Source organism: Misgurnus anguillicaudatus, chromosome 23 (genome assembly GCF_027580225.2).
Source record: "Misgurnus anguillicaudatus chromosome 23, ASM2758022v2, whole genome shotgun sequence".
In the NCBI taxonomy this organism is placed as follows: Eukaryota; Metazoa; Chordata; class Actinopteri; order Cypriniformes; family Cobitidae; genus Misgurnus; species Misgurnus anguillicaudatus.
In genome coordinates this window covers 23,462,279-23,486,448 of record NC_073359.2, presented here as the reverse complement: position 1 = coordinate 23,486,448, position 24,170 = coordinate 23,462,279, and the positions used below count along the sequence as shown (strand labels likewise).

Genomic DNA, 24,170 nt, shown 5'->3' with positions numbered 1-24,170 from the left:
ACAGACAGACATTTATATTATTGTCCATAGATAGATAGATAGATGGATAGACAGACAGATAAATAGATAGATAGATAGACAGATAGACAGACAGACAGACAGACAGACAGACAGACATTTATATTATTGTTATCATATTACTGTTTATAAAATAAATAGAAAATGAACAGATAGACAGACACATTTTTATATTTTTCCATTATATTACTGTTTATTAGATAGACAGACAGACAGACAGACAGACATTTATATTATTGTCCATAGATAGATAGATAAATGGATAGACGGACAGACAGACAGACAGACAGACAGACATACAGACATTTATATTATTGTTATCATATTACTGTTTATAAAATAAATAGAAAAATGAACAGATAGACAAACAGATTTTTATATTTTTCCATCATATAACTGTTTATGAGATAGACAGACAGACATTTACATTATTGTCCATAAATAAATAGATAGATAGATAGATGGATGAATGGATAGATAGACAGACAGACAGACAGACAGACAGACAGGCAACCGCATCATCACGAGAAATAACTGATCAGGTAAACCAGACTCCAGTGGAAAAGTGACTTTCCTCAAGCTCCCACCAGACCTTTTATCCCCGCCCCTTCGTGACATCATGCTGTTTCCAGCTCCGCCCCGACGCGATGTGAGACGGGGCTGCCAAAGAACCACAAAGGAGCACAAAGTGAAGTCAGCAACTCGGCACTCTGAACCGCTCACAGATCTGGATAAACACACAACCGCCGCGCATCGCTTTAAAACACGCAGAGGTGAGATGATTCACTTTTTTATATTCTCTCGGACGCATTTGAAACGAGTAGGGTTTGGTTATTTTAGATCTTAAAAATGTTTATTACTGTATCAATGTGTGTACACGCGTTGCTTTGCTTGTATCAATTGCACGAGCTTTTACATGCCGTCAAGTTTCGTCCAAGAAGCGAAACGCTGTCTGTTTGTTTAACGCAGCTTGACTGTTACATTAAAATAACATGAATAAACTTACATTACAAAGGCATCGTGTCACTGGGTCACAAATAATGACAGGGTTGATGTCTCAAAACCGCTATTTCCTAAATTCCGTTTTCTTCAGTGTCCTTCATTACATGTATTTATTTTTTGTTTGTTAAACTCTGTATGTTTTCAGTAACTTACATATGTATATCTTTTGTTCCTTTTTTTTCTCTAGAAAACAATAAATGGTAATCACACTTCAATTTGAACACAGCGAATTGTGCGCGTGCCAAAGTACCGCTAGTTATTGATTCTACTGTAAAATAATAAATCATAATACATCGGCATGGGATTTTATTCAAAGCAGTGCCAGAAGATCTTAAGAGTCTTGCTGTCATCTTAATGTCTCTATTTGAGGACCATAGTGACTAATATGAATTCACCAGACTTAATTCCCAGGAAAAATTAATAACTGAGCTGTAAGTCGCTTTGGATAAAGTGTCTGCCATAAGTAATGTAAATAATGTAGTGCTAGCAATGTTAATTTGGCTGATACTATAGTTACCGTGGTAAATTTCCATAAAGAGAGCCTGTTCTCACTTAGTGTTTGGTTATTTGTTGCCAGGGTTATCAATGTTTGATGGTCTCAACCACCCTGGTGGTCTTTCCCATTGGTAGGGAAGCTCTATACACCCCCAGCTATTCCCTCATGTCCTCCTCCCTCCCCTTCCCACATTCCTCTGAGTCTCTGAATGGAACCGGACTGACCTGTGGCACATCTCAGCCTCGAGAGCACCTCGGCTTTCACCGCTTATATTAACAATTTATTTTCAACTTGCGTAGGGTATTAATTATGCATGGCTTTCAGAACAAATGGCTCCTGCTACTTTAGATAGATAACGGTGTCTGTGTGTGTGTGCTTTGTATTTTGTATAAGAAAGCTATATATAATATATGATCAATTAAAAGTTTGTTTTTAAAGCTTAATACACTGAACACTAAAAAAATGCTGGGTTAAAAAGGTACGAACCAGCCGTTGGGTTGTATTAACCCAGAAAATGTTTATATTTGTCCCAACAATGGGTTAAAACAACCCAGCATAGGTTAAATTACAAACCGGTGGGTTGGGTTTGTCCCTTTTTGACCCAGCGTTGGGTTGAAAATAATTTAGCTTTTTTGTTGTTAGGTTAAAATAGCAATAAAAACTTATTCATTACATTCTACTTAATTTCTTAAGTTGAAAGAAGTTAATTTAAAAAAAACTTTTTTATAAAAGCATAAAAACTTATTTTGACTATAGTACAATTACAGATAAAGTCAATATGCCACTAAAATTTCAAAGTATAGCTATACTGTAAGATTTTATGTTAGCATAAGACCATTGTGAATAAATGTGTGTGTAAAGTGCCTTTAGCTCAATGGTATAGCATTGCTTTAGCAGCCCAAAAGATTGTGGGTTCGATAACAGGGGTCATCTTGAATGCACCGTAATTCGCTTTGGATTAAAGGATCCACCAAATGCATAATGTAATGTAAATGACTAATGTAAACTTTCATCACTTGCATGCAAGGATACCAGCAAGATATGTGATGTAATTTTTTGCAAAGCTCTGTTTATATAGACCGAACTTAACCCACAGGAATAAGTTCGCCTAGAAAAACAACTCAAATATGTGTGGAAATATTCTGAAAGTCTCTTAAAAAGCATACAAGCGGGGGTGGGCGTTTAAGCAAAAAATAAATCTAGATTTTTTTCAGAACATTTGACTGATTCTGTTTTTTTATTAGTCAACTTAAAACATAACTACAACAATAGTGCAGTAACATTCTCTTTCCAATAACGTTACTTTTTAAAGATGCAAGAACATCTGGTTAAAGAAACTAAAGTTGTAATCCAAGTGCACTGAAAGATTGTTATCAACATGGTATAAATATAAAATGAATTCACTTTTTTTTAAAATACCTATGCAGAAATAGGCATTGTTTAGAAAACTTATGTTCAGGCATTTTTATAATGTTTTGTTGTATTTTACGGCGCTTTTCCATGGCATAGTACCCCACGGTTTTGTTTGGGTCAGGTCGGGTCAGCTCACCTCACTTTTGCTTGGTTAGCTTTTCCGTCGAGTTTAGTAACACTTTGGAGTGGGAGGGATTATAGGTGTGTCGTTATATTTGCTGTGACATCATATATGTGAGAGCGTCGTTGTACATTCCCATACATTCATTTATTTCTCAGTCCGCCACAAAATTTAAATTGACCACCACCAATAGATGTTTGCACATCACGTTTATCACTACCTCTGTCTCACATGACAGTTTCTGTACTAACATCTGTGGCATCAGTTGACGTGCTCCCCTGAGCCTCATTTTATTTGCATTTAAGCATATATGCGGACGTGCGTGTCGCGAATGTGCCGCCACAAACTGCAAGTCTGAAAAAAAACTGTTATGGTGTTTCTGATTCTCAACATGTGGATGTTTTTCATTGCTAAAATGGAATTTGGGAACTTATAGCAGAGCACATATAACAACAGGTTTGCTCGAGACAGCGCAAGCTAGCATGAAGGTAAAGCTAATCTTTAAAATTATAGCGATGACACTGGTAGTGACGATTCTCTCAGACCAATCAGTGATCTACACTGTATTCGCGCCACGTTTTGGTATCAGCTCGGGTCGCTTGGAACCCCGACCGAGGTGGTACTAAAAAAAGTATCGGATACTACGTACTGCACCCAGTGGAAAAGCACCCAAAAGCTGACCCGACCCAAACCAAATCGTGGGGTACTATGCAATGGAAAAGTGCCATTAGTGTAGTTTAAGTACACAGTCATAATGTTAAACAAAACAATTCAACTATTATTTCTCATTCAAAACATTCTCCTATTATTTGTTTAAATTTTGATTAGATGTTTAATTAATAATATTATCAATAATTTGGATAATGTATGCTATGACTTCTTTTTAACCATTCTTTAAAATGAATCTGTTCAAATAAGTCATCATTATTAGTTTGTGAATCATACATTTCTAGTCACGCTGTTCGCCAACGAGAACATCGCAAACTTTTTGTATAGGCTATTTACTGTATTGTTCGCTCGGCCCATTGCATTTCATTCAGACGACTACTCTCTGTTTAGACACAGCGAGGCATCTGCACTGAAATAGATGCCCTAGGGATGTCACAATGATTAAATAATCGCCTCACCGTGATTGTTTGACCTCACTACGATGATTATAGCTCACCGCAATGATTTCACATCTCTCTAAAAACACAAGGGGGAGCTGCAGCACTTTTATAAACGAGACAGTATCAGATTACTTTTAAGTATGTGTTATGTGTATTAATATTTACTGCCAGGTAATCTTGCAAAATATTTAATTTAAATAATCACAACAATGTGTGAAAATTATTTTGTAAACAAAGAAAAAATAATATTGTCAGCGCAGACATGTTTCATATGTAGTGAGGTTTACTGCCACATGAAGTTTATGTCATGGCTTCAGGAGAGTGAGATCGTCAGGAACGCGCACGAAGAAGGATAACGGCGCTCTTTATTACTTTTTCCACAGCGTACACGGAACAAAAGCGCGTAAAATAATATCGCCTAATTGGTTTTGGAGTTATGAAATTTTGCCTGGGTGGCTGCCGTTTAATTTTCAATGCAGGAAAACCCTACAGTCACTTTGACTGTAACTAACTTCCATTTCAAATCTTGATTCCCCAATGTAAATAAAATGTTAAAATGCGTCAAATTCTAAATTTAAATTAATTGAAATAAAATTGCCCATCCATACAAGGGTCACATTTGTGCTTTCAAACTCTTTGAAGTGCCTTATCCCAGTGGTTCTTAAACTTTTTCGGCATGCTCAAAATGTAAAATTTGAATTCAACAAAACATTAAATTATACAATGTAGTGCTGTTGGTTAGTAGCCTTATTCTTCTGATGTTGTAAATTTTGGCACCCTGGCACATCTACTGTAAGTGATTTACTGTAAACAAATCGCATTGTTACATGCCTAAATGTAAATGCGTTTTTTACAAGCTTAGGAACAAGTTAAAATTATCCTCTGCCATAATCTACAGGATTTCACAGTTGCTGTCGATAGTTCTTATCAAACCAGATGCTTTCGTTGTTTGGATCACCCATCCGCAAAGATTTACTTTTTCAATTACTCGTATACTGCTTACTGTACATAAAGCCACGTTAATTCAGCTTAGAACAGCAGCGTTAAAATCCTGCACCGAGTCAGACGGCAGAAGAACGTAAAAAAAAGACAGGGCATAAAATGCCAGATCGTTTTACGAGGATTTAACGTTTCAGAGCTCTGGCCATCAGGGCAGATTACTCTGTATAGTAAATTGAGGCTTTTTGCTGAGTTTATCCTAAGGCGAGCAGCAGGCCTCGTCCAGGAACTCTCTGCACTTTTTAACTCCCATCACCAAATTCATCCAGCCTTTTCATTGGCCGTTCTTCTGAAGAACATAAACTTGCGCGGTCATGCCATTGGCAGGCAGTATGAATGCACCAATGCGACAGTAAGGATGATGGTATGTTTATAAACCCAGTAGTTTCAGGGTAAGCATTACTCAGAATAACCTAGAATTATATATTCCCCGTTGCTTTTCCTGTGTGTCACATGGAGGGAGTGTATTGTTGATGGTATCAGTGGGTGTCTTTAACCGGGATTGGGACCAAGACCTGGGCGGTTTGTTTTCAGGACTCAAACATGAGATAATGAACAGTCTGGGGCTTACATTTCTAAGCTTCTGGTTCATGATTCATCAGTCGCAGATGTGCTTATTTAAACAATCTATATTTGTTCATTTGTCGATTAGGAGCATGTGTATAAATCTCAGGAAATGGATTGCAAACATGTTGGGGTCCTGTTTTACACAGATAAGAATAATAAGCATCTGAACTATTATTAAAATCTTTTTGACAAAATATCACTGTAAATATAAAAATATCTATTATTTTAACTATTTTTAACTACTTTTTTAAATAAATTATTTATTAGTGCACTTCAGTATTTTTCTTTACAAAAATGCAATATAATATACACAACTACACTCACCTAAAGGATTATTAGGAACACCTGTTCAATTTCTCATTAATGCAATAGTGTAATGGTGTGGGGGATTTTTTCTTGGCACACTTTAGGCCCCTTGGTGCCAATTGGGCATTGTTTAAATGCCACGTCCTACCTGAGCATTGTTTCTGACCATGTCCATCTCTTTATGACCACCATGTACCCATCCTCTGATGGCTACTTCAGCAGGATAATGCACCATGTCACAACGCTCAAATCATTTCAAATTGGTTTCCTGAACATGACAATGAGTTCACTGTACTAAAATGGCCCCCACAGTCACCAGATCTCAACCCAATAGAGCTTTAGGATGTTGTGATGGGGAGCTTCGTGCCCTGGATATGCATCCCACAAATCTCCATCAACTAAAAGATGCTATCCTATCAATATGGGCCAACATTTCTAAAGAATGCTTTCAGCACCTTGTTGAATCAATGCCATGTAGAATTAAGAGAGTTCTGAAGGCGAAAGGGGGTCAAACACAGTATTAGTATGGTGTTCCTAATAATCCTTTAGGTGAGTGTATATATCAGTGGTGTATAAAGACTTTACATAATGAACTATATTGTTTTAATTACCTTAGTATGAGCCATTTTTATCTACATACACTGCAGGTCTCCTTACATGGATGTCGCCGTCATGTTTCTACAGTAGCCCTAAACAGACAAACGGCTACCATATGCGTTTTGAAATCGAGGGGGTGAGCGGTTGGTTGCAATTCGCAATCTCACCACTAGATGCCACTAAAATTTAAACACACCACGTTTAAATTCACATGCTCTCATAATCTTAAATCAAAAATGTTAATCCCCCCCCTTAAACCGACTTCTCTTCCTGTCAAGATTTATGGCGCAAGGGCGGAGCTACTAGGGACTCGCGGTGCTACTAGGGTGACCGTCCTCATGTTTTGTTAGCAACATCCAACTTCGAATGATCCAGTCACTTCCCGATGGATGAAATCAAGTCCCGCGCTATATTTTATCCTGATTTCACTTGGATATGCGTCACAATAAGGGAATAAAGTAAATCACAACTTATGTTTCATGCCAACTAGAGGGCACATACAGTATTATGCAAAATCCACCTTTACAAGGTGTTTGGACATAAATGTGTGCTATCAACCATACAATAAAAATTCACCCTCTCCTTCTTATTTAATCCCCATTAAACTAAATCCGTCTCATTAGACATGCGGTTTTGATTCTCTTGTTAATGTGATGTCACACAAACCAAGCCCCGCCCACGGCCACTGACTGACTGGTTAATTTTACACAAAAGCTTTACTAAATGTGTTTGTAATGCTGCTAAAGATACTATAGAGACAGAGCGCAGTTATGCACATTTGAAAACCACGCCCACCGGGGGGGAAAGCGATCCAACCGTCTCCATTGACTTTGTATTGCGAGAAGCCGTCTCCTTGTCATTTCTGGCTTATAACAAAAAACTTAATAATGCCTTAAAGCTGCTCTGTGACAATATGTACAGCTAACAAGCCAAAGAACCCAGAAATAAGTTTTTATAAGCTGTCGAGCCGTAAAACCCAGCCTTTAAGGAGAATAAAGTGGATCGCCGACTATGTTTCCCCCTATTGGACGCAGTTCTACTAATAGTATTACTATGAAAAATTGCCTGTATCCATTTCTCGTTTTTTGGGGTCGACAGCTTATAAAAACTTATTTACAGATTAAACTTAAAAACAGATTAATACCTAAAAGCTGCTGTGTGACAAGGTGTACATCTAACAACCCAAAAAAACCAAATACGTTTTTATAAGCTTTCAACTTCAGGAGGGCGAGCGTTTGGAGACACGGAGGTGGAGGCAGGCAACTTTTCATGGTACTCCTATTGGTGGGGCTGCGTCCAATGGGGGGAGGCGTGGTCGGCGATCCACTTTGTTCTCCTTGAGGGCTGGGTTTTGCGGCTCGACAGCTTGTGGGAACTTGTTTCTGGGTTCTTTGGCTTGTTGGCTGTGCGTGTTGTCACACAGCGGCTTTTGGGCATTGTTCGGTTTTTTGTTGTAGGCCAGAGATGACAAGGAGGCGGCTTCTCGCAATACAAAGTCAATGGAGATGGTTGGATTGCTTTCCCCCCCGGTGGGCGTGGTTTTCAGGTTATGACGCGCTGCGCTCTGTCTCTATTGTCTCAAACTGTATTCACAGGATTTTTTTAATTGAAAGCACTCATTGTCTTTGGTAAGGGCGAATGGAGAAGTAGCTCATTTGCATTTAAAGGTTCACACCTGTAAACATCACTTTTTTGCTCCCTCTTAAACAGAATAAATAAATTATTTGTTGCACATTTTGAGCTGAAACACATTCTAGGCACACCTGAGACTTATATTACATCTTGTAAAAATATGTGCCATATATATGTGAAGTTTCACCTTAATTATTGATTCAGATGACATGATGGCATTCTTTCTGTGCTTTGCTTACATTCTTTGCCGTTTCTGCTTCCTGGTTTTGCCCTAAAGGAAGCTGTGGGTTATGAGAAGGATTCTTGTGCTGTTTATGTACTATCGGCTGAGGGATGATAAATAATATTAAATTCCAATCCGTGGCAGTCGATTTAAAACGGCAAAGAGCTTCAGATCCACAGCAGCAAGCGGGAGGTTGAAGGGGAGGGATGGTAGCTACTCATCAGCCAAGCATTTCCTGCCTTTCTTTCCTTTTGGTCTCTTTTTTCCCTCTTTTCTCGTTGTCATTTTGTTTCTTGTTTTTCTCTTTCTTGCACTTCCTGTCATAGTGCAGCCACTTCCTGTTTCTGTAAACAATGAGTGGTTGTCCAGGAGAGGGCTTGACCCTGAATCTTTTCTTCTTCTTCTTCTTGAGTGAGTGAGTAGTTACTTCCCATTTCCTCAAGGAATACCCACAGCAGATTTTAAAATGGAGTTAACGTTAATGAAGCCTGAATGTAATGAATGTTGAAGTCAGACCAAGAGTGGAGACTTGTTTAAGCACCATTTAATACGGTAAAGTGTTTCTAAAAATAGACTTGTAGCAACTATTTCTAAGAGCAAGACGTGAAGGAATTTTAAGAAGGGTTCATATTTGTCAACTAGCCAAAAGCTCTTGTTTTCATTTCTGTTAATCGTAGACACTGTGTAATTCAGTATCTTGGCTTAGGGTTCAATTGATAAGCTAGTTATAGACTACTTGTAGTTGCGTTGTAATGGTCCTGCATTGACTAATTATGGTACTGTACTTTTATCCTCCAATGTTCAGTAGTTCATAAACATTAATAGTGCCAAACTTCATTTCTGAATTCTATGTAACATCTCACAAACACGTTTTTGGAAAATAATTATCATAGAAATGAGTTTTTTTTCTCCTGCTTATCTAAATGCATGCTCATCTAAAAAAGATGCATTTGCTCCCCCAGCACAGATCATGAGATATGTCATCTAATGTCTTAAATTCTGGTTGCACGGTTAAAGGAAAACACCACCGTTTTTCAACATTTTACTATGTTCTTACCTTAACCTAAATGAATTAATACATATCTATCTTTTTTCAATGCATGCACTTAATCTTTGTACAGCGCATTGTAAATGTGTTAGCATTTAGCCTAGCCCCATTCATTCTTTAGGATCCAAACAGGGATGAATCCAGAAGCCACCAAACACCTCCATGTTTTCCCTATTTAAAGACTGTTGCATGAGTAGTTACACAAGTAAGTATGGTTGCACAAAATAAAACTTTAGTTTGGAGCCATAGGAATGAATAGGCTAGGCTAAATGCTAACACATTCACAACGTGCTGTACAAAGATTAAAAGTGCACGCATTGAAAAAAGATAGGTATGTATTAATTCATCTAAGTTGAGGTAAGAACATAATAAATATTGAAAAACTGTGGAGTTTTCCTTTAAGTGGAAAGAAAAATATCTCTGTGGTTATGTAATTGACGGCACGTGACTTCCCGAGACCACACCGTCCTGGTAGTCAACCAAACACAAGCAGATACACACAGACATCACTCACTTCTAGCTTTTATTCAATTTCAGGCCACATTTAGTGTGTAATGTAAAATATGATTCTGTTGCGGCATCAACATGTGAAATGATAAATGGGATGAGATCCTTGCTTCCTGTGTGTGTGCTGGAATAATGAGGTCTGACTTCATGGTTTCACTCTGGTTAGTCTCTGCATGGTTTCTTTTTCCACCCAGACAAAACTCAGACGACCACAGACACATGCTGGTAGAAATCCTCAGCTGAACATTTAAGAAAATGAATGGCAGTGTATTTGTTAGTGATGGTCGCTTTCAAAGCACTGCTTCATGAGGCTTCGAAACTTTTACGAATCTTTTGTTTCGAAGCAATTGGTTCGAAGCGTGTTTTAAACTGGCCAAGTCACGTGATTTTAGCAAACGAGGCTTCATTATGTCATAACTGTTTCAAAACGTTTTGAAAATCCGATGGTTAACCACTAGGGTGAGTTGATCGCAAATGACCATTGTCTAATATGGTTAGGTGAGCTTGGGGCAGTTTTATTATGCAAGTTCATAAAATATGCATCCTTCTGACAAATAACACTACAATTTTGTCTACTTTTTGGTTATAGACAGATTTAATGACAAAAATGTTCAGAATTAAAATGGGAGTTCATTTAAATGATTTGTTTACCCTAAATAAAACTAAAAACACATAATACATTTTTTATTTAAGTTAAAACATTTTTTTACGTACTTTAATAAAAATCTTGCTATTATTTTGTAAAAAAAAAGTGTAAAATGTTTGGACAGATCTGCTTTTACACTATTTTTACCAGTAGGTGTCGCCAGCGTGTGTGGTGTTTCGAACGCTTTGAAAAACTGAAGCAATTTTCGAAGCAATTGGTTCAATTGATTCGAAGCTTCGAAATGCTTAGTTTCCCCCATCACTAGTATTTGTAAGAAAGTGCCAACACAGTTAAGTGCAAAAATGACGCAATGACCTCACATATATGCTAATTAGTACATTGAGAACCGATTTTGAATTGGAACTTAAGAATCGATTCTTGAAAACCACTCTGGAAAAGAGAGTCGCGCCAACTTCCAAAACACACCTGTAGCCAATCAGCAGTAAGGGGCGTGTCTACTAACTGACATCGTTGCCTGGGTTGTGTATGTGTGGGGTGGGTCTATCAAAAGAAAGTTCAGATTCTATTGAGGTAGGTTGATTTTAAATGTCAACATTGGCTTTCAGAGATCATGCACCCCGCCTTTAAGGCTGTGTTTCCCAATCAGGGGGTTGGGGCCCACAGGGGGGCCTCAGCAGATTTTCACGGGGGCCTCAAGATGACTAAAAATTATTAAAACAAGCAAAAATCAAGATGTTTGGCCATTTTATCTGTCTAGTCATTCCAAGTTCTATTTAATTTATGTGGAAAAATTGAGTAAAATATTGTAGTGGGCCTTGAAGTGAAAAGGGTTGGAAACCACTTTATGAATATGCTGTTAAACCAGATAATATTACACATACAGTTTGCGATAACTAGTTTAATGCCGCAACTGTAGTTTTACGCTGATGTTCTTTGGCGCCACCTGTGGCAGAGCAGAGAATGGCAGCCGAATGGTGCTGTATGGCATTAGTGTAAAACTTTTAAAACAAGCATGCAGAAAGGATGCACACGCTCATATTTTAATGTAACATAGATTTATAACACTTGGCAGAATCTCTGAATCTGAGGTGGACTAAAGTAGGAATTCAGCAGCGTCGCACTTCGTAGGCCTTGTGGCTTTGGTTGAACTTGAAGCAGATTTTATTGGATTTTTCTCCCTGGGCAACGAAGCCACCCAAGAAAAAACGAAAAGAAAGCCACAATCGTCATCAGTTTCCAAAAGCACAACATAGTTCTGTTTTATAATTAATGGGGACTCAGCAGAAAATTCAGTGCTTGTAATCCCTCTTAAACTCCCCTGAAACCCTTGTTGTTTTGTAGACGTGCCTGCTGAGGTAAATCTTCAAGGGCTCTGGAATACTTTGTGGTTAAAACGTCTCTCAAAGCTTTTTTGTTGAAAGACAGGAGCAGAGCAATGCAACAGAGTATCCCAGTGACAAGCCCTTGTTGTTATGTAGAGCGTTTCCCGAGAGTCAACCCGACCCGTCGCAAAACGACACAGTTCATTTATTCAGGACTCAGTTTAAGCCCCGGCTAATTCACACACCGCACTTTCTTTTCTCTTCAGAGAGGAACATCAAGATTTAAAGAACGCAATTCACCAGGTCAATGTTCCTTGCTTTTGTGCATTCATTTATGTAAACTACAGTTCATGCATAATTGAAACAACGATATATTGTCTTCGTGCCACTTGTTTTCCAAACAGAAATAAATATTTTGGAGCAGACTCTGGGTTTGAACTAACAAAGCCATGGCCTTGTGGTAAGCAGTGGTGGCCGGTACCTCCAAAACAAAATATGTGTGTGGCTCGTCATGTTAAAATATGTGTTCAGTGCGTCATGGTAACCTATGTGCATGTCAAAATACGTCCCTGTTGCATACGCATCAAAAAGGTTCATGTTAAAAGAGATGCTCACGTCTCGCAAGACACTTAAAGCGGGGTGCACAATCTCTGAAAGCCAATGTTGACATTTGAAATCACCTAAACAAACACGCCCCTACTTCAATAGAATCTGGACCTTCTTTTGATAGACCCGTCCCACACATATGCAACCCAGGCAATGATATCGGTTAGTAGACACTCCGCTTACTGCTGATTGGCTACAAGTGTGTTTTGGCACTCGGCCCGACTCCCTTTTCCAAAGCGTTTTTTAAAAATCGTGCCCCCACTGTGAACACTAACCTCTGATTACACATGAGATTAAGTTAGTATCTAGCAAACGTGAGCGTCTTAAACCCTTACCGTGGGTTCACACCAGTCACATTTGAGGCGTCAAATTTGCATCCATCGCGTTTAGTTTGCCGCTTGAACATTTTGAGTTTTCTCGCTTCATTCGTGCGTGAAAGCTGCACATAAAAACTCTAGTTTTTGAGATATTCATGCGGAAATTCGCGTCATGGGAGGGGCTTTTGCGACTCCGCTCGCATCCTGTAATCACGTCACTACTAGAGCAAGCTCCTGTTTGGATAACGGTTTGCTGCAGCAATGCTCAATTCGCGTCATTCGCGTGAACTAGACGCGCAAATGAGGCAGAATCGCGTTTAGTGCAATGCGTTAGACGCGATTCTGCCTCATTCGCGCCGCGAGACCTCCAGACGCGCCTCAACGTGTCTTCACATTGACTTAAAGCAACACTAAAGCGTTTTTGTTCTTTGCTCCCCCTACAGGTTAGAAGCGTAATTGTTCTTTACAACTGTCGTAAATACTGTAGCATAGCTGGCTCTGATTGGATTGTAGGTCTGCCGTAAAGCAAGTTTTTGTAGTTTTCACTCGAACTACAGGACCACTACCCGACAGTTGGAAACTTCTTTAGTGCGGTTTTGGCCGATAGAGGGCTGCAAAGCGAATGTGAAAATGCCATTCACCCTGTTTTGAGTGGATGAACCACTGAAATTTTTTGGAAACGTTATGTTAAGGTAAAAAAACCTCTTTGGTGTTGCTTTAACATTGAAATCACTCACGCTTGACGCCTCTACCGCGGCTGGTGTGAACGCAGCATTACGGAGCATCTGTAGCAAGCACATCTGGCAGATCTGGCATATTTCTTGATTATTTCCCTTTATAACAAAAAGAAAACCATTAATAATAGATTAAAGGTGCTGTGTGTAACTTTTAGGAGGATTTCTTGACATCATCACTCCTGACTACTCCCCCTCTCGCTCAAACGTCCTTCAATATTACTGCACCCGAGGCTAAACGCTAAAACATTTACAACCACTGTACAAAGATTAAGTGCACGCATTGCAAAAAGATAGGTATGTATTAATTAGTCTAATTTAAGGTAAGAGCATAGAACACACAAACAAACTTTCAAAATATGTACCTGTAGTCTATATATCTGTAAATCACTTTGGATGAAAGCATCTGCCAAATGTCTCAGCTGAACCGTATTGGGTACAATAATCAAAATGTAATATATAAGTCCATAAATGAAGGCTGACTCTTGAAATTAGCCACTTATGGCCGCTTTGAAATATTACCTTCACCACACAGCCCATCCACCCTCTGTAAACCTTTGTTTAAGAGCCAAGAACCGTTGAAGGAAGAAATTACTTTGGCCTTTGCCAGAGGGGAATATATACTAGGGTCTCGTATGTACCAAAAACCATTGCAAATCCCGCTCGACTCGTTCCCACAATTAACCCGTGAAAGCAATATAAAACTCGGCATGAAACTTATAATACGATTTTATTACCGCATTAACATTTCTAAAGTGTAATTATACTAATGCTGCTCAAACGACAGGTATATAATCGCCGATAGAAGGGAACGCTTTGAAATAGATGTGCGTGAAGTGTAGCAACACGGCTCGGGTTGAATGAATGATTCAGTCAAACAGCGTTTTTATCTGTTTGAGAGAGAAACGCTGCTTGCGTCGAAGAGCTAATCTGGAGAATCTTAATTCCCAGGCCTGCAGCGTCAAGCGTTTTCCACTCATCTTCCACGAGCCGTGTGCCGCATTCGATAAAACTCCTTTTGTCTTGTGGGACAACCGAGAGTCGTATATTACCGGTGTTTCATGTTGTAGCATTTTGAAACGTGTCTCTGTGGAAGTTCTTATGCGAGATTTAATAGATTCAGTCTTTATTCAGGTTTACGTCTGATTCAGTGGTTTTTCCCAGTGGCAGATCATTTGTCATGTGTGGCCATATGCTGATTTTGTGCTCATCACCTTATGAAGGTCTTTGTTCAGTAGAAAAGGGGAAAAATAGCTTGCGGCATGATTTTAATAGAGAGGAATTGCAGGTGTAGGATTGAAAACTTACATGTGACTTTTTCTGTACAAAATCAAGGCAAACGTCTCAAAATCTAATGATCATTTCACATTTTTGACATGACCTCACTCAGTCAGTATTAAAGATATCAAGGTTTTATTTTTTACTCAATGTCCTTTACCTTACATAGGACGATTTTATGTAAATCGCAAAAATATGACTGGGTCACATGACTTTTTCTTCCGTGAAATGCAAAATGTCAGATTATCTTATAATGAAAGTAAATGAAGAGTCATTTTGCATAAACACATAAATTTACATTTTGCGGTGTGATGTCACAACCCTCATCTCACAGCATGACTCCTCATTACTTTTTCATAAATAGCAACGCCTACATTGCATCCCCCTGCAATTGCCACATTAATCTCCAAATTGCTGTATCGCCATGGCCGTGCAATCAGGTTATAAAGAGAGAGGGTATAGAGGGATTGAGCAGAGAGACGGATAGGGAAAGAGAGAGAAAAACAGGTAGCATTGATCCCTCTATCCAGTTAGTAGTGAGCCCCAGGTGCTTTTATCAGAAAGGATGATTACACCCTTGTCAGTCCTCTGGGTTTCTAATCCATCAATCGCTTCTCCTAATACCTCCATTGACACGACTTTGGAGTCACACATCTTGCTGGGAAGCCGTGGACTCTTGAAGCATAAAATGAGATCTTTATTTTTGGTGCTCCGAATGCGCCTACTAAAATGAAACTCCCCGGAGACCTTGTTTTGTCTTGATCGGATGGAGCCGGGAAAAGGCCATTGGCGTAATTTTTACAATTTCGTCGTTTCACTCCTATCTGGCAGCGTGCTTTTTGACAGTTTCTGACAGCTTGAATTATGAATAACATAAAAGCATGAGATTTTTTTATTATGGTATTGCTGACCTACTTCATGCCATCTATTAAAAGTAGATTAAAAGGTTTTAATGGATGTTGAAAGGGTTGAGATGGGGACAAGGCCATCTGCAAGGCTTTTGTGTGGGTACGGATTTAAAATACATGTCAGATATGCTTACCTCCTTTTGAAGGGTTCATTAAACCTTCAGATAACAGAGATGAAAGCTTGTCACTCTATAACCTTCATCCTTTGACAGTTTCAACTTTCACAGAGAGAAAATGTATTTAATATTTAACTACTAAAGTGACTCTCTACTTATGATACTACAACCAGGAGTGCAGGCAGCACTGAGGAATTTAAGAAATTATTAAAGGTGCTCTAAGCGAATTCACGCGTTGTAGACCATAAAACATTTTTGTTACATACAGCAAACATCTCCTTGCTACTATCTGCTTGCTACCTGACAGCTGATCAAACTGTAAAAAAATGCGATCTCTGTAGATAGCCCACGGCAATAACAACACAGTGGCCAAACCTAGCACCACGAAACATAACAAAGTGTTCCAGCCAATAAACGTCAAGAAGGATTTGGGGGTGGGGGTTGGGTGCGTTCATGAAAACACGGAAGGAGGAGGGAAGGGGGGAGTTAGCTACGCTCCGTTTGTTTGAAAACAGTTCAAACATCAACAAAAAGTGACGTCGCACAGATTCCCTTAGAGCGCCTTTAAACTGTTAAACTAGGTAAAAGTATTTAGGCATTATACGTACAGGACAGTAAAAAATTCAGTTTCAAATTTTCAATTCAAGCCTTTAATTGCACTTAAAGGGACAGTTCACCCAATAATGAAAATTCTGTCGTCATTTGCTCACTCTCATGTTGTTGCAGGCCTGTATGAATGTCTTTGTTCTGATGAACACGAAGGAAGATATTTTGAGGAATGTTCATGAGCCCCATTCACTTCTAAAGTCGAAAAAAATAATATGCGGAGTCCTCCTAATTGTAAAAAGTAGACCTCTTAAAGGGCCACTAACCTGTTTTCAGCAATATAAAAAAGTTAAAAAATATTTATATATTTACACTTCCAGTAAAATTTTCTGAAAGATAGTTTTTGCTCCTTTAAGGTGGTTGTTATCACTCTGATATATGTTCAATTGTTGATTTTTCTGATAAGTTTCATTTTAGTGTCTTCATTATTGGCGCGCGCAAGGGTCTGGGCGGAAGTTTGATTCCATGGCTCCACCTCTGGCTCCACGGACGATTACTTCTGTGCATGCCCCCCGACATTTTTGGCTTCAATTCATTACAATGGAAAGAAGCGACGTCGCGTCGTCCATCTTTTTTTACAGTCTATGGCTTACACATGTGCTTTGGACTACATCAAAACATGTGTCTCTGGCAGAAGGTTGAACTTCACGCTCATAAGGCGAAGTCTGTGAGCGTCATGGGTGGGGCGTAATCAATGTGACATCACATTGCTAGGGGATCCCCAACAGCCTGTTTTGTGTGACTGTTGCGGATTAAAGGAAATTACACAAAGAAGAATAGATGGATTTGCATAATTACAGGATGTTTCTGCACACACACACACAGGTGAATCATTTTCAGCTAGAAACACATTTTAAAGTGCATTTTCTAGGATGGAGGGCTTTAAGTAAACCTCTGAATTGGAAACTTTTAAAAATATTTACATTTTATAATCAAATATTTATTTATTTTTAAAACTTAAAATTATATATAAAAAATATATATATATTATATATCTATAAATTATAAAAAAATAAAAAAAATTAAAACTTATATATTTGTTTAATATTTGGTTTATTTTAATATTCGGTAATTACATGCAATTATTCAATCGCATTACAACCCTACAACGTACTTACATTAAAGTAGTAGTCACCCATAAAATAATTTAAGTAACTTCTTGATGCAAAACGTTGCTCAGACTAACTCTTTTTGACCTCACTTGATATTCTTTGCATGCTCCCTTGATTATTTAGTCCGACTAATTATAGATTGTTGTACATCTCTGTGTTGTTTTGCATGCCTATCACGTCAAGCGCAGATTAATAGAGCTCATCTTCTCAGAGAGAAGTTTAGGCAATCATGCATGGAAATTGAGTCTCTTTCCCCAAGTCACTACTTCAGTTTTACTCACCACAAATCATAACAGGAAAATTAAGCACTTTTAATCCACAACAAATGCAAAAATGTATTGTATTATATAATACTGCAGGAATTCTAAAAGTTGGGGCTTTAAACCGGACCCATGCTGTCACAAATAAATAAAACATCCGTGTTGGGATGATATTTATTCATTTTAACTCAGCAAGTGCTGTAGTTTATTTTTAATTGATGGAACCCCTGCTGTACCATATGCATGTAATTTTAGTTCAAGGTGTCCTTTGATAAGAGGACGTGGAAATCAAAAGACGTTTTTAGCTGTAAATTTACAATAAGAGTGTGTTTTACATTTTACTACATTTATATTATTCATGCTGTGAATGACTTTCTCATAAGAATCTTTATTACCTTGATTAAGGTAATGTGGTTTTAAGTAAATGTACATGGTAAGCAATTTTGTTCCATACTGTTTTAATGAGTTTTAAAGTGAGTTTTATGCAAAGTTATTTATGAGAAAGTCCTTTTTTAAGTTTATTGATGCATTTGGCAGATGCGGCTTTCAACGCCTTCATTTACCTTTAAGTTTTGTTTTATTAGCACAAATGCATTCTTTGGGAGTCAAATCCACAGCATTGATGTTGCAAGCCCTTTTCTCTACCAGTTAAAGGAAAACACCACAGTTTTTCAATATTTACTATGTTTTTACCTCAACTTAGACAAATTAATACATACCTATCTTTTTCCAATGCGTGCACTTAATCTTTGTACAGCACGTCACGAATGTGTTAGCATTTAGCCTAGCCCCATTCATTCCTTAGGATCCAAACAGGAATGAATTTAGAAGCCACCAAACACTTCCATGTTTTCCCTATTTAAAGACTGTTACATGAGTACTTACACGAGTAAGTACGGTGACACAAAGTAAAACGTGTCGATTTTTAAGCGGATAAAAATATACTATATTTTATGGCGGAAGAGCACTTAGTTTGCAGCACTTCGGCCTTAGGTTGAGGTAAGAAGATAGTAAAATATTTTTAAAATATTAAAATATTGTTTTCCTTTAAGCTGTAGGAAAGCCATGTTACTGAGTCAGGTTATTTGTGCAATGGCTTTGTGTTGGCTGTATTGATTTCTTATCTGCACCGTCATTGTCACGTTTTTTCACTAAAACCTTGCTGCTATACATCTTTTGAAATTTACAATGAGCAATGTTGATTCTGCAAAGGATATTTCAAACTGAATCTAGCACCATCTGGTAATAGCTTTTGTTTGACTACTAAATCAGCTCCGTCTTGTAAACTTGTTTATACGCTTGTCCGTAAAGAAAAGGAGAACAATGCATGAACCTCTGCCAGGATTTAGTTTTAATGTCACGCAATACATTTTCAATTAAATCTTCTGCCAATCTGTTTCTTTAGTTATACACCACTAATCTCTAGCTGCGGTCTCTTTGCAGAAGTTTGTCCCAATGTTCCAATAATCTGATTGCAGTTTGGCATTTATATTCCAGCTTTTGTCCGTCCTCACAATGATAATCATGATTGTGCCTTTTCTGTTTGTTTCCTCAGCAAGAGAAAATGGGAAACTGCCAGTGCCTGATTGTCGGGTTTGGAGCAATGGTGAAATAGCATAACCAATGCATGAGGACAAGATGGCCGCCCACAGGATCAGAGTGACAAATAACAACAACGTGCTTCCTAGATGTAAATCTGAGGGCACACTGATTGACCTCGATGAGGGAGTGACAGAATCAAGTCTTATAGATGTCAAAGGTCAGTTTAAGAGATTATTTTGACTTCGGAAATGGTAGTTCACCCAAAAATACTTTCATCATCTTTTCATTGTTTACTCGCCATCCTCACTGTTATGTTTTCCCAAACCTGTATTATTTCTCAGTAACATTTGAGCAGAATGTATAAGCTGTCTTGGGTAAATTTAAAATGGATGGGAACTAGGAGCTTGGCAAGCTCTAAAAACGGAATAAAATGCAGTAAAAGCATTATTAAAAATAAATAACTCTTAGCTGGAAAGTCTTAAGAGTTTCCAGCTACATGAAGATGAGTAATTGACAGGAATGTCATTTCCGGGTGAACTGTTCTCTTAATAGAATATTTGATTTGGTTCTACTGTCTACATTTTATGAATCAGTACACTTCAAAAATCATATTTCTTCTTTACAGTGCCTTCGCCCAGTGCCTTGCGTCTGGCCCCCTCAACTTCTTTTGGGACTGCAAGGGAAGTAGTTGCTATAAAGGATTACTGTCCATCCAGTTTTACCACTCTGAAATTCTCCAAAGGTGATCATCTTTATGTGCTGGACACGTCTGGAGGAGAATGGTGGTATGCTCACAACAACAGAGAAATGGGGTACATTCCTTCGACTTACGTTCAGCCAATCGGCTACAGGGACTCTTCGCTCAGTGACAGTGGTATGATTGACAATCTTGGGGACTGTTCTGAGGAGGGAGCAAAAGAGTTGGAGCTGCTGGGGGAATGGACAGGCATGCCCCTGAAGCCGTCCCTGCCTTATGACAACAACAACCCCTTCTCCATGCTGTCCTCAACAAACCCATTCCTAAATGGATCCATGGATGATGTCCTTGATCAGAACAGCAACACGAGGGCAAATCAATGCAACAGCATGGATTTGCTTTTCTTTGACTCGTTCACGCCTTCAGCCCCTATCTCCACCACCACCAGCAGCTACGGCACCACAAAAGGGTACAGCAATAGTGTCTTTGACGACCCTAGATCCAACCCTGATCTAGAAGCTTTGCAGATGCTCCGCAAGGACAATCCATTTCTTCGGAGCAAGAGGTCTTATAGTTTATCAGAGTTATCAATTTTGCAAGCTCAATCGAATCCTCCATTGCCTTCATCAGGGTTTTTCACAGGGCTTAAGGCTCCTTCACCAGAGCAGTTTCAGAACAGGGAGGACTTCAGGACTGCATGGCTAAACCATCGAAAATTGGCACGGTCTTGCCATGACCTTGACACCCTGGGGCAGAACCCAGGCTGGGGTCAGACACAACCAGTAGAGACTAACATTGTTTGCAAGTTGGACAGCTGTGGAGGAGCTGTCCAACTTCCAGATACAAATATCAGTATTCATGTTCCTGAAGGCCATGTTGCAGCGGGTGACACTCAGCAAATCTCTTTGAAGGCTCTGTTAGATCCTCCTTTGGAACTTAATAATGACAGATGTTCCACTGTCAGTCCAGTGGTTGAAATCAAACTAAGCAACATGGAGATTAAGTCATTCATAACTTTGGAGATGAAGGTGTCAGTGGCAGTTCGGACAGAAAGTCAAACGGCGGAGGTTTTGTGCGTCAGAAGTGATTGTAAAGAAGGTCCGTATTCTCCTGTCCCACAGGCTTATATTTTTGGGGACACAATTCAGGTTCAACTGGACAACCTTGAGCCATGCATGTATGTTGCTGTGGTAGTCCAAGCTCAACGTATTTCTTTCAATTCTTCAGTTTGGGATCATGTGGTGAAGAAAGTTACACTGGGGCTCTATGGGCCCAAACATATTCATCCATCTTTTAAGACTGTTGTGGCCCTTTTTGGACATGACTGTGCCCCAAAGACTTTACTGGTCAGTGAGGTTGGGAAACAAGCAAAGTCCACCCCACCTGTTGCTCTACAGCTGTGGGGAAAGCACCAGTTTGCCCTTGGCAGACCTCAGGACTTGCAGATAGGCATGTACTCCAACATGTCAAACTATGAGGTCAAAGCAAACGATCAGGCAAGGAATGTCCGTGGGTTTCAAATAAAACTAGGCAAGGTGAGTCGACTCATCTATATGATTACATCACGGAAAGCAAATGAGATCACAGACTTCACTTTACGTGTCCAGGTAAAAGATGATCAGGATTGCATCCTCGCGCAATTTTGCGTTCAGACGCCACAACCGCCCCCAAAAACTGGGATGCGTAACAACGGCCAGAGGAGGTTCCTAAAGAAGAAGGAAGTTGATAAAATCATTTTGTCTCCTCTTGCCATCACCAATAAATACCCACAGTTTCAGGAGCGTTGCATCACCAACGTGAAATTTGGCAAACTGATCAAAACCGTTATCAGGCAAACCAAGAATCAGTATTTGTTGGAATATAAGAAAGGGGATATCATTGCCCTACTCAGTGAGGACAAAATCAAACTCAAAGGACAGCTGTGGACCAAAGAGTGGTACATCGCATACTATCAGGGAAAGATTGGGCTTGTGCATGTAAAAAATGTGTTAGTCCTGGGAAAAGTTAAGCCCATTTACTTCTGTGGGCCGGACCTTACAACTACAATGCTAATGGAACAAATACTTAAACCCTGCAAGTTCCTCACCTACATTTACGCCTCTGTGAGGATGACACTTATGGAGAACTTGGGAAACTGGCGTGCATTTGCTGATGCCTTGGGCTATGTAAATCTTCCCTTGACGTACTTCTGCAGAGCAGAACTGGACAGTGAACCAGAGAAGGTGGCGTCTGTGCTGGAGAAGCTGAAGGAAGATTGCCTCAACTTGGAAACTAAGGAGAAGAAATCTTTTCAGAAGGAACTAATGATGGTAAGTTCTCTGCCTTCCTGTCTGTGGATTTATCTGAAATGCTTAGTTTGCAGACTTTTGGCTGGCTTCATTGGATAGTCATTAAAAGTGTGGGCACATAGCATTTGATTTAAATCTTTTTATGAGGCACTGCATATCTTTTTTTTTCTTTTATTAATGGGTATAGCTAATGCTTATGAGATTGCATTAAGCTTTTCTTTACCGACTTTTCCAATCTGTTTAGCTCTGGAAACCTGCAAAACCCCATCTAGCTCGTTCACATTCTGACTTAAAGAAAATTTGTGCTTTATTTCATTTTCTTATCATTGGACAGGATGTCAAGTTGCTAGCATACCGTCCGCTTCTAGCTAGCATTGACCCATATCCCATTCATAAGTAAACAGGTTGGTGCACCAGATATGTCAGCTTAGGGTTTGCCTTATTTGAGGAGACAGTGCTTGGGGAAAGATACGTTATCACTCTGTGAGGCTAAGAAAGGAAATATACTGATTCCAGTCTTATCTTTTGGCATAGCATGAACTTTAGCTTCTTATCATGGATAAACAATACAGATGTAAGATTTTTTACATGTACTTATGGGTACTTCCACATTCAGATGTTTCTTACGTTTTTAAGAGTTACATCAAGCAATCTTGGTTTTATCTCAGTCTTTTCGACAGGCAGTGCTTTTGTAAAATGTTAAATAATTCAAGACTTAAGTGTGTGGTAAGCATCTGTTACAAGGCACAACACCTCAGCAATAACTTGCATCTCTTTGAGAATGTATCTCTGTATTCTTGTTGGGTAAAAGCAAGCTTCTGCATTGTTTTTCCGTCACGATATAACAGCTTACACATTTATAAAACAGAGATGAGGCTATTATTCTCAAGCTGTGACGTCAGAAGATAGCTAGAGTTGTCTCTGTGGGAGTTAATCGATTTTGAAATTACAGTCTGTGATCTCTGATGGACAACCGCCCTTTTCTTGCCTCGCTTATGCCATTATTTAGCTATTTGTCTCTGTGCGTTTGGTAATTACGCCCAATGCTTCTCAGCCTGGTGACATTTTGAGCTGTTCAGACGATGAGGTCCAATTTTAACATGGTATTCCAGCAGGCCTGACTAACTGTTAAACTAAAAGTAGCAATTTATAGGTCTGTTAAGCGAATCCTTCTCCGTATTGTGACTTAACAATTTCCCCGCTATTTTTTTTACAATTAGCGTACTGCACAAACACAAATCTGCTAAGCCTAAATCCATAAATGTACGCCTCGTCCTATTTAAAGGAGTTTTATTATGACACAGATGGCAGCTCACCACCATTATTCAGCCAGTTGTACGTTTTAAAAGCTTGTATGCTAAATGGTTTACTAGTACTTTCCAAAGGCTGTTAAAGCTTGGCAGCTGCCTCAGTCACATCTTAGCAATCTTAAAATAAAGGCGTAAGAGCAGGCGACCAGGTTAGGAAAGCAAACAGGCTAAACTGAGCCATTTTAATTTATTTGCGTTTGGTTTAAATATTTGAAGTGGGCAGAACTGCGGTTATCTCCAGCTAACAGTGGGCCACCTGCTTTGCTCTCGAGGTGTGATGGGAGTGCGTAAATGTCAGAACAACTTATATCAGTGACCGTCGTTATACAACAGCGTGCTTCTGTTTATGCTGACGGTTCTCTTCTGTTAGTAAAAAAAAGTAATTGTTATCTCCAGATGTTTTTTTTAAAGGGATGACGTAAATTTAAT

At 39.0% G+C, this 24,170-nt stretch overlaps 1 protein-coding gene across 2 annotated transcripts in view; it reads left to right on the top strand.

The window, feature by feature from the left end:
* The first annotated feature begins 518 nt into the window (after positions 1 to 518).
* The window catches only part of sh3bp4a (SH3-domain binding protein 4a), a 36,830-nt gene continuing 13,178 nt past the window's right edge, over positions 519 to 24,170 (top strand). Inside the window, exons 1-3 of one of the 2 annotated variants that reach the window (XM_055218077.2) lie at positions 519 to 791; positions 19,460 to 19,663; positions 20,072 to 22,452. In XM_055218077.2, coding sequence (XP_055074052.2) covers positions 19,528 to 19,663; positions 20,072 to 22,452 — 2,517 coding nt within the window. In that variant the 5' untranslated portion in view covers positions 519 to 791; positions 19,460 to 19,527. Of the gene's footprint in view, positions 792 to 10,104; positions 10,200 to 19,459; positions 19,664 to 20,071; positions 22,453 to 24,170 lie in introns of those variants that run through there. The other variant, XM_055218078.2, reaches the window with a different exon arrangement.